The sequence below is a fragment of the Mesocricetus auratus genome, unplaced genomic scaffold (assembly GCF_017639785.1).
Source record: "Mesocricetus auratus isolate SY011 unplaced genomic scaffold, BCM_Maur_2.0 Super-Scaffold_100004, whole genome shotgun sequence".
NCBI classification, from domain to species: domain Eukaryota; kingdom Metazoa; phylum Chordata; class Mammalia; order Rodentia; family Cricetidae; genus Mesocricetus; species Mesocricetus auratus.
The window spans coordinates 54433556-54445600 of record NW_024429189.1 but is presented as its reverse complement, the minus strand read 5'-3'; the positions used below and the strand labels follow the sequence as shown (position 1 = coordinate 54445600).

The window sequence follows — 12045 nt, the reverse complement described above, 5'->3', positions numbered from 1 at the left end:
GACTATCATTTTTAACTGTACTGATCACATTTGTATGCATGCTTACTCTAATGGAATTTTAGTGGCCTGGTTAATTACCTGAAGCAGCTTTTTTTAAAAAAAATTAATCTGTTAATTCAGTGTTTTAAATTCAATATATTGTTAGTGTGAACAGGGTAGAAACAACAATGCTAGGTGTAATATAGTGATACTTTATGCCTAAATGTCTGGTTAACATACCACAGAACTTATCCTTTATTGCCCTTTGGTTTGGTGAACAAGACATTTTATCATTTAACCCACAAGAAAGCAAATTACTGAAACATGTACTAAGGAAAAGTAGATACTGAGGGACAATCTTAGATTGTACTACGATACTTGCCTACTCTCAATGCAGTTTCAGTGCTAAAATTTCATTTGAGTAAGAACATTCTATAATATCCTTCATATATGTAGATAGTCAAGTTTATAAACTGCTTGGAAATAAATGAGCTCTGCAATTCCTGCTTCAAGTATAGCTGTTACGGGAAGTCTATATTGAAGACAGATGTGGTTTTCAAAAAGCCTTAAGAGGTAACATTCAATTCTGGTAAAGGACTTCCACTTTAATATTTATTAATATTTATTAACCAAACATACTTGCAAATGTCTCCAATAATTGAATTATCACACGTTTTGAAATCATATAGGTTTTCATGATATAGTTGAGAACTTCAGAGAAAACGTACTTAACAAGGGACAGTCACGCTGTGAATCACTATTGTGCAAAGCCGGATCTGTCAGTTTGTATGCAGAAAGATATCCAAAGTAGGGATTTTGTGCTTGGTCACATACATTAGAATTAACAGGGCTATAAAAGCTCCGCTTCGATGTCATTTCCTCAAGTTGACCTTGGAGACTGCCTTGATGACTGCTTCTTTCACATCTTTGTTCCTGAGACTATAGATCATGGGGTTCAACATGGGAATCACAGTGGTGTAAAACACAGCCACCATCTTTCCCTGCTCCACGGACTCCTCCGTTGGCCTTCTGAGATACATGAATATAAGGGTTCCGTAAAACATGGAAACAGCTGTCAAGTGTGATCCACAGGTGGAGAACGCCTTTTTCCTGCCATCAACAGAGCGCATGCGCAACACAGCAACTACAATGAGCGAGTATGAAATGAGAACCACCGACAGAGAATATGTGAAGTTAATTCCGGCAATAACAATCATCGTGTACTCTTTGATATGCACACCTCCACAGGCAATCTTGATGAGAGGAGGATCCGCACAATAGAAGTGGTTGATTTCAAAGTTCCCACAGAAATATAAACCATATGTCCACAGTGTGCAAATGAGACTCACAGAGAATCCATAGACATAAGGCACAGAAATGAGGCGGACACAGACAACCCTGGACATCTTGCTGCCATAGAGCAAAGGGTTGCAGATGGCCATGAAGCGATCGAAGGCCATCACGGCCAGGATATAGACCTCCACGTGTACCAGGGCAATGAAAAAGTAGCACTGTATCAGACACCCTACATAAGAAATTGTTTTTGTCTTTGATAATAAGTTTTCCAGCATTTTGGGGGTAACATTGGAGGAAAACAACACATCTACAAAGGATAAATGACTTAGAAAAAAGTACATAGGACTCTGAAGCTGAGGGCTGATGCTGATCAAAATTATCATACCAATGTTGCCCAAGAGAGTGACCATGTAAACGACCAAGAACACCACAAAAAATAGTACCTGTAATTCCTGACGCCTTGTTAAGCCCACAAGAAGGAATTCTGTTACATCTGTAAAATTTGGCATTGCCTTAATACTGAGTATATGCTTCCTGCAAAGAAAAACATATTTATAAATACATGTTTTCATTCTTAAAAGTTTTGATTGAATTTCCTATCCTAGTGTTTGCACTTTATAGAATGATGCACATTTTTTCAAGTGTCTACTGCTGGAATTAAATACACTATATGCAAAATGATTTGTTTGATCATGTAACAGGAAAGCTTCTAAATTTTCAAGTCTGATATAGGGTGGCCTGGTATACACATCCAGGATTGTAATTAATCTGTTGTGAAGGAATCTTAAATGTTATAAATTGTAAGAATGATAAAGGCTCCAGAAACTCAAAGATCCAGTTTTCCATAGTGATGTTTTACTACATGATTACTCTTTCATATAATGAACACTGACATGTAGTCACTCAAACTGTAAGGAATTTCTGTTAATTCAGTATTATGAGGTAATTTACAGATTAATTTGAACTAACCCTAACCCTAACTTGTAAGAAGAGGGAGGAAAAACTGTGGTGAGGATATATTTTATGAGAGATGGAGAAATAAAAAGAAAAAGAGTTGAATATTAACACTTAGGACAATTAATATGCAAATCTTTCCTAAGTCATAGATTTTGGAAAATCATGACTTCAGCATGAATAGCAGAATCATAACAGCATGAATAACAAATTCCATATTCATTTTGAGGAACATGAAAATTTGATGATATTGATACAAAAAGCATATGGTAAAATGTTTATATACAAATGAATTTTTATCACTGAAACTACATTGACAATATACAAATATCTTAGTGAAGTATAAGGTTCCTTAGTTTACAGAATACAGCTGACGTCATGCCCTTTCCTATGTAAAAACCTTGGCTTAAAGTAAATAATCCATATTTTCTCCTTAGAATTTAACTTGGCAATACTTGGTAAATAGCACACCAATTTTACATATGAATATATAATCTACAGCATCAAGACATTTAATAAACATACACTGACTCAATTGTTCAGTCAGGATCAAATGTGTGTTCTTTCAGTACAATTACAGCTCCGTTGTAACAGGGATTCTCTTGATTGAGGAATTCCTTACTTCCTAACTTAGTGACTATATGGGACTACACACACACAAACACACACACACACACACACACACACACACACACACATACACACACACACAATGTCTAGTGACACAGTACCAGGTTTAAAATATTCATATGAAAAGCCAATTATTTTTCATGAATAATGCTGTAAGTTTTCTGTCTGCAACTCTGTTTTATAAATCAAGGAATGGAAGCAGTTAGAGATTTAGATCTTCTTGGGTCAGATGTCTACTAACTGGAAAGATCATGGGGCTAAGGAACTAACTTAATACCTCTTTTGAGCTTTTAATGAACTGTTTTCAAACTTATTTGATAACATATCCTAATAACACTTTAATTTTAACTGAAATTTATTGCTGATTATTCTCTAAGACAGAACAAAACATTAAATTTAAGCTTAAGTGTCTATGAACTAATTTGGGTTTCTATAACTCTAAAGATGTCTAGGCTTCAGAGACAAAAGACATTACTCCTTTATTCTGCCCTGAATTCTGATGACAACTGATGTCTTTGGAAACATTAATTTATTACATAAGTGAGTATCATCTAATAAAACAGTAGAATGTGTAATTTATAAACAGGAAATTTGATTATATTAACATTGTATTTTTCTCATAAATATAAACAACAAAATTATAAATAACTGGATTATTTATTACAATCACTTTCTAAGTCCATTCATGTGTATTAAAAAGTAATGAGTATGACAAATTTCTATGTTAACAAGTAAGTCAGTGAAAATATTATTAATTTTTCCTTGAAAGTATCACCTAAAATTACTATATCCAACTATCATTCTAAATGAAACTGTCCTAAAACATATAGCCTTACTTACCTTGAAGGGGGAAGAGAACAGAAAATGGTAATTTCTCAATATATATGACATAGTCTTGCTCATTAAGAACATTAAAATAATCTCCCAAAATAATTATGAAGGAACTAGGGACTGAAACACAAACAACATCTCCTGGGTGGAAAATGAGTAAACTTCATAGAGTAACAGTTCTCAAAACTGAGGTCAGCATTGTTGACATCATCTCACTTGTTTCCCACTGGCACAAGATTTTGTCCACTTTCCTCCACAAAATGTCAATTATAGATCCTAAATATATGTGTGCAGATTGATGACTTCAACAGTGGATGCTAGATGTATCTTTGTGTCAGTTTCAGATGTCAAAAGAGGTTAGGTTCAAAGTGTAAGTTACTTGGCAGAATTTGGACAAATGGATAGCACTACAAGCATACAGTAAATTAGGAAATGAAATATGAAGTGAAGGACATCTATAATCAAAATAGTTTTAATGCATTCTGTGAATTTGTACAAATATCTATTTTCATAACTGATATTTTGTGAATTTGTACAAATATCTTTTTTGTTACTGATAGTCTTATTGATAAAGATTAGAGAAAGCTTTCATAGTGTTGGCATGATGAACTCAGATAGCACAGGACAGCCATCTCTATTAACACTAATTGCATTATGAAGAAATTAAAAATATGTAATTATTTGTATAACCTCACTTCAACATATTTTAACATTAGAATTTCTTTATGACATTGTGATTAGTATTATCCTCATGATGAAGAAAATATTCACATGTAAAATAATTATGAGGGAATATCTTTATACCCAGTTTAGATAGTTGACAAGTTGAAGAAAATAATAAGGTCCATCAACTCTAAAATATATTCTACATCAATTTGGTCTGCTAAGTTGAGAAAAGAATTGTACATGGGCAAATTGTGCTTCTGTATGCTTCAACAACCAAGAGCCCACATGTCTTAAAATTCTTCATACCTATTATGAAGAAATTCCATTGTAGGAACACCTTTGCAGAAAAATATATCATTTAATATATAATAGCTCAAGAAAATGAAGTTTTGAAAAGAAGTAATACTTGTTCAGTTGGACTTTTTCTATACCACAACAAAGTTGATTTTCTAAGAAAATTAATTGTAATAGAGTTAGTTCTTAAATTAACCATACACACTTGTACTATATAAGTTAATACATAAAAACATATATCATCATTTGAAAGATTCCAATACAGTTGTTAAAACACAGATAATCCTGAAATTTTTCTTTCAAATGTAAAAATCATCTAAAATACAATGGGACCATATCATACAAATACACAGCCAAAATATTCTAGAAGACTGCCAATTTGGTTTAGTAAGTTAATTCCAGAGAACTGATCTCACAGGGACAATTCAATTCTACCTGTCCTTTAGTCAGTCTAAACATAGTTCAAGAGAAGAAATGTGAGAATTGTGATATTTGACCACATGAATATTAAAATTGGAAGTATGGAAAAAGAGTGAGAAATCAATTATAGCTAAAACAACTGAGAGAATTTTAGAAAGTCATGATTTTATTTCAAAACTCATTACAAATGATTTTTCACTTTTTAAGAAGTTGTGAAATAGAACAATCAAATAAGGATAAGACAGAAAAAAACAGACTTGTATTCTCCTTAGTATTATAATTTAAATATGTTGTTTGATGTCTCCAAAAATCAATATCTAAATGGATAAAAATGCATAGACTCACATGATACACATTTAATATGAAAGAACATATTCTAGTTCCAGCAGAGCAAATTAACATTTAACCAAGTGAACCTCTAAGTTCAATATTGTGCCATTTCAAATTTTATATACACTTGAATTTATTTTAATGCATTCATCAGTATTTCTCAGTTCATTTTACTTTTATCTGATCTGTGTGAAATATTTTTCTTCCTATCCATATAGTCTTAAGATTCCTGTTCTATTTTGACATAATAACATGCATTTTTCTGACAAATAATACAAAACAAAATAAGAAAAAGATTTTTTTAGTTTATTTTCTTAAGAACTTCCTGCTAATCACTTTGTCCATGGCTTCCTTGACATCCTTGTTCCTCAGACTGTAGATCATGGGATTCAACATGGGGATCACTGTGGTATAGAACACGGCCACCATCTTTCCTTGTTCCACTGACTCTTCAGTGGGTCGTCTGAGATACATGAAGATGAGGGTACCATAAAATATGCCAACTGCTGTGAGATGAGACCCACAGGTGGAAAATGCCTTGCGCCTGCCTTCTGCTGAGCGCATTCTGAGAATGGCAATGAGAATGAACAGATAGGAGATGATGACAACAATCAAAGAATATGTGAAGTTAATGCCTGCAAGGAATAACATTGTATACTCTTTCACAAAAGTCCCTGCACAGGCCATCTTGATGAGAGGTGGGTCTGCACAGTAGAAGTGGTTGATCTCAGTTTTCCCACAGAAGTACAAGCCATAAGTCCATAATGTTGCAGCTAGACTAGTCAGAAACCCATATACGTAGGGGAAAGAAATGAGGCGAATGCAGACCACCCTTGACATTTTGCTACCATAAAGCAGAGGCTTCCCAATGGCCATGTACCTATCAAAGGCCATCACAGAAAGAATGAAGATTTCCACATGCACAAGGGCAATGAAGAAGAAGCACTGTACCAAGCATCCAGCATAAGAAATAGTTTTTGTCTTTGACAGCAAGTTCTCCAGCATCTTCGGTGTGACATTTGAAGAAAACCACACATCAATAAATGACAAATGGCTGAGGAAAAAATACATTGGGCTGCTAAGTTGTGGACTGACTTTAATTAATATCATCATGCCAATGTTACCCACCATAGTTACAATATACACCAAGAGAAAAACAATAAATAAAAGAACTTGCAGTTCCTTTCGACTGGTTAAGCCCAAAAGGACAAATTCAGTCACATCTGTGAAATTGAGCATCTTCTCACTTCTGCTAATATAAATCATAAAATTCTGTAAAACTAAAATGAAATAAATGAGTTAGAGCTACTTGCAGTCATAAATACTTTCTAAACACAGCATTCTTTAGTATAGATTAATATTTTTAAATAATTAACAGAGCTTCACATATAATTCCTATATATTTTGCAAATTTACTTTAAAATGTATCTATTACTACTCATCAACACAAAATATCTATAGTATGAATAACTATTTCATAGAAATTATTTCACATTTCACATCTTATTTCTTCTTTATGGAGCAGAGATCAGCTTTCATGCAGTTCAGGCAAGCCTCAAATTTAGTGTGTAGCTAATGATGACCCTGACCTTAAAATCTTCTTGCCTCCCCTGACCATGTGATAAGGGTTACAGGCTTGCATCTTCAACACAGGTTTACAGTTTATATTTCTAAAGAAACAGGAGCATCTTGGCTGTTGTAACTAATATTTTGGAGGGCAAAAATTCTGCAGTTTTTTTCATTGAGTAGCAGTAGGAGAACTTACATTGTCTTAGTTTCTAGAGAGACACAACCCACCTAGACAATTTATAAGACAAGGAGTTGGGCAGAAAAGAACAGCATTTCTCTTATTCTTCCTGTTTAACTGAAAAACTTATAGCACACATTGATACATACATGCACTTGTAGAACTACATATAGACAATATATTAATGATGGATAGTCCACTAAAGTAATGGATATTCATATTAAACAAAGTGTAATACCAATTCCATCTAATAAGAACTTTAAATAGCTTTTAAGGAGGATGATGAATGGAATAATAGACTCATCCAGCTTTCTGATAGCTAAATGCCACGTCTTAAGAAAGTGTTACCACCAAGACTCTGGTTCAACCTGCAGTATCATGCAATGTTGAAAAGCATTTTTAGGATGATATCCATAAGTTCTTGCTAGTTAATCTAAAGGAAAAGTATGAAACTATAAAGAGAGAAAACCTCATTGTTGTAGGGAAAATACATGGACTCTTATCTACAATGAAGCCCTCACTTTACACTCATTCAATTTAGGAAGAAATTTTACTCTGTGATCATGGGAAAGGCACCAAACTAAAGTAACTCAGGGTAATTTGATATGATTGCACATTGTTAGACTAATTAATGAAAATTTAAGACTTCAACTAGTAGATAATTCATTTTAAAGAGTGACAATGTGAATAAATCTTTCTGAAATCTAAATAAATAATCTTGCAAGATACAGCACAGAGTACTTGCCTAGAAGGCAGAGACCTGTATTTATTCCTTGCATCACACAAACTGAGGAAGGTGACTCAATCTTGTAATCCCAGTACTCACATAGTGTAAAGCACAAGGATCTATGGAGGTCATCTGGAGATACATAGGGAGTTCTAATACATCCTGAGCTATATGAAACCTTGTCTCAAAATAGGAAAATAAATTTAATGGATAAATAAAATAAATGTCGTAGAATATGGCTTTTTACAAGTTGCAAAATTCTATTAAATATAATAAAAAATTTCTGGTATCTTAGGATCAGTTCTGAATGTAGGCTGTGTACGTATCTACAGCTCATTATCCCTTTTACCTAATAGAGTGTAAGTGCTTCATGTGTGAGTGCTTTTCCTTCCTATCTCCTGTTTCAATAGTAACAAAGAACTGGTGGTTGGAAAGTCACATCCAGCTATGGGATACCAAGAATGATCCATCATGAAAAAAGATACAAGATACTGTGTTTTGATTTCTCAAAGGTTAAATTCAAGCAAATTTGAGTGATAGTTCACCAGGACACAGGAAACACTAGCAAAAACAGGATTCTTACACTGATTATACATTCATAACAGTATGGCATCTATGAAAAAGTAGAAAGCACTTCAAGATAATTTAGCAGAATGCCTTATGAATTAAAGACAAAACCATATATGAATATATAAAACTATCTCAAAGTAAATTACCAATATTATGAGAATTTCTTTTCCAAATCAGGGAGGGATAAAGCAAAAATGCACATTCTACTTAAAGGGTTCTGTTTCTATTGCTATATCTTTATTCAATCCAAGTCTCCAAGTCATATTTTTTGCTTTGTTCATATTTCATACTAGGTCTGTCTTTATTTAAATTGTCTACATTTCAATATATTAGTAAATTAAGTCTGTTATATGTTAGTCAATATGACTTAATAATAATATTTAAGGTATGTTGATGTATATATTTCTTATGATAAGTAAAACAAAGGATAGTTGTTAAAAGCAATCCAACAGTGAAAGCTAATTATGAAAATCAATGATTGTTGTCTCTATGCTCTTAAGCATAGTGTATCTAGAAAAAGTATGCTTATAATGAATAGAGCAAATTGAATATAAGATGCAAACTTCTTTGATATGCAAGTTCGTACAAACCTGAGTGTGAAGCAAAATATTTCAATAGCATTTCATATATAAAAACTGAGTACTATGTAGGCAGGTATTAGGCAACCTGGCAAATAACCTAAACCTACAAGATTTAAAATCCTCTCTTACATGTTTGCCTTAGGTACATGATTCATGATTCAGTGTTCTCCTAGTATTGACTCAGGGGAAAGAGATCTCTGGAGGGAGAATATACTCATTATTTTCATATAACAGTTTAGCACATATTCATTTTCCCTAAAGTTCCAATTAGTTTGAATGTTCTTCTAAATTCTGTTTTGTGGTTAAAAACCAATTATGGGGCTAAGGAATTTACAATTAATAAAAGACTATTAATCTCACAGCTCTAGTGGCTGTGAGAACCAAATAAAGAAGTTGTATTTGGTGAGTTTTGAGCTCTGGAGATGCTATACCTTCTTAATGCTATATAGTTCATGAATAAAAAAGAGACAAACATGAGAAACAGAGGCAAACTTACTTTTATAAGATAGTTACTCTTTAGATAGCCCAGTGACAAACTAACCTGTGAATAGACTGTTCAGTGGACAGTTCATTCACCATGCATAACTCAAGAAGATCCAAATGATTCTACCTGGTCCCATACATTACCATATAAAAATATGAACTAGACATGAAATATCCACATGAATTTTAAGGGAGATATTTAATCCTCACAGATTGTTCTTGATATCAACCTGTACTATGGGGTTGTGCCTAAATTTTTTGATGACATTACCAAACTGTGTATAACTACCCTTTTAAGGCTATGACACTTGCATATTAAGTGAAATATGACTCTTGATTAAATCTACTGAATATTAAGGATGGGTTGGTGGTTAACCCTAGAAAAGAGTTTGTTGCACATGCATAAGGACCTGAGTTGCAATCTCAATGGTAAAATCTAGACTTGGCCCAGTTCACAAATATAACCCTATCTCTCAAGGGCAGGGAACAGGATATCACTGAAACTTTCTGTCCAACAGCTTAGTTCTAGTTTCAGTGAGAGACCTTGTCTAAATGAAATAAAGTAGGGATAGGGGAATGACTTGTGTTAAGTGGTCTTACTGATCTTCTGGAAGGTGGCTTTGGTGCTCATTGGCCATGTTGGGTGGCTCCCAACCACCTGTAACTCAAGCTTCCTGAAATCCATTCTGGACTCCATAGGCACATACAGACACACACACACACACACACACACACACACACACACACACACACACACACACACTCAAACACAAAGACACCTACACTTTAATTATCTAGACATTCGAAAGTACATTCTGAACAAAACTCCAATAGTATGGGAACCAAGAGCAATAACTAACAAATGAGAATTCAGGAAATTAATCTATATAAAATAAAATGAATACAATGATGGCAGAGATGCAAGCTAAGGAAAACAGTAAATGTGAGTTCAAACTGGTACAGCTATTGTGGAAGTTTCTTAAGAGTTAGACATAGGTCAAACATATAATAAAGGTTTAACAGTTCTGAGCATATATTCAACATACTCAGTCCTGCTGTGTCAAGTTCATGTCCTGAGAAGGGAAAGGGACAAAGAAAAGGAACAAGGAAAGGTGCAAAGAAAAAAGTGTCTGAACACCAGTTGAGTTTCACACAAGTGGCAACCTTGAATATCTCAAGCCATCCTCATTTATAAGCCAAGAACAAACATGTTTTCTCACCCTCCAGCATTAACTTCTAGCAAAAACAAATAAGATTTTCCCAACTTTTACATCAAAACTGCTTTAAACCAAAAGTAATGGTTAACTTGGGTAAATATCAACCCAGGAATATCCTCTCTTACAAAGCTAAAGGTGATAAACATAGGCATATGTTCTTAAGAACTATATTATTGCTCAAAACTTAACAAAGCATATCTACAGAAATAGGAATAATTTGCTATAAACTGCTTGAATGCAGCTATCTTTTATTCCTCCAACTGTTTCCTTGTGTTACAAAAGGGTTCTGCATCTGCATGTTTTTCCCAGAGTTAGGAGACATAGTTAATGTTCTCTGTGCTGCCTTGTCATATGTGCCTGCTAACTTTTATTGACTCTGATCCTGTCAGCATGGAATCAAAAAAGTTCTCAGGGTCTGGAGTCACAGCTGGTAGTTCCAGATAAGAAACCTGAGAAGTATCAGTTCCCAAAGAATTTTAGGGGAAAATATCAGAGGAAAAAAAAATGTGGTTTCAAGGAATGATTACTTCTGCTCAATGTGTGACTGTCGAAGTGAAACTGAAAACCACCAAGAGAATAATCAATATTATGAAAAAGAAGAGATTGTTTAGGCTACAGGAGCCCTGACATTTTCTGTGCTGTCCTTAGTTTCACTGGTTCTTGCCAAGTGAAGACCATCTTCACAAATCTTGTCTTATGGAGACCCATTGGGCAAGCATTCATATGCTATTTGAAACTTGGTCACACTGCTCCTAATACCCAAAGAACTCTGTATCCTGAGAAACAGTTATACGCTAACCCATGTTCATTGATATTGCATTCAAAATAGCCAGAAATAGCATAGATGCCCATCAACTGATCAGTGAATAATGAAAGATGGTACATTTACACACTGGTATATTTCTTTTATGAGTACAAAAATTGAAGCTATACAGTTTACAGGTAAATGAACTGAGCTGTTAGTACTCATTCTAGGTGAGGTAATGAAGATCCAGAAGGACAAAGATCACAAATTCATTTGCATATATGGCTGCTAGATTTCAATCTTTATATATGTGTGTTTAAACCAGAGTGTCCATAGAAGACAGGGAAGTATAAAAGAGGATAAATGGAGGGGAATTTCAAGGTAAGAGGAGGAAAATGGAACACTTTTACTTCCACTGACGCCTGTCTGTTTTCTTTTATTTCCATCTCATCTTAATAAATCTCTTTATAACAAAAATCATTGCAGAATTTTACCAGACTTTCAAAGAAAAATTAACATCAATACTCCTGAAATTATTCTGTCAAATACAAATTGAAGGAACACTTTCTAATTCT

At 33.9% G+C, this 12045-nt stretch overlaps 2 protein-coding genes across 2 annotated transcripts; both read right to left on the bottom strand.

Moving 5' to 3' along the window:
* Nucleotides 1–851: 851 nt before the first annotated feature.
* Nucleotides 852–1796, bottom strand: LOC101835643 (olfactory receptor 5M9). Its single transcript, XM_005065054.3, has one exon. It carries the CDS (start codon nucleotides 1782–1784, stop codon nucleotides 852–854), a length of 933 nt encoding a protein of 310 aa, XP_005065111.1. The 5' UTR covers nucleotides 1785–1796.
* A 3910-nt stretch (nucleotides 1797–5706) lies between these two features.
* LOC121140195 (olfactory receptor 5M3-like) lies at nucleotides 5707–6651 on the bottom strand. The gene has a single exon (XM_040744892.1). The coding sequence runs from the start codon at nucleotides 6637–6639 to the stop codon at nucleotides 5707–5709; it is 933 nt and encodes a 310-aa protein (XP_040600826.1). The 5' UTR covers nucleotides 6640–6651.
* Between the last annotated feature and the right edge of the window lie 5394 nt (nucleotides 6652–12045).

Bases quoted from the DNA above. Each gene is read 5' to 3' on its own strand.
- LOC101835643 (XM_005065054.3), bottom strand. From the start codon at position 1,784: ATGCCAAATTTTACAGATGTAACAGAATTCCTTCTTGTGGGCTTAACA.
- LOC121140195 (XM_040744892.1), bottom strand. From the start codon at position 6,639: ATGCTCAATTTCACAGATGTGACTGAATTTGTCCTTTTGGGCTTAACC.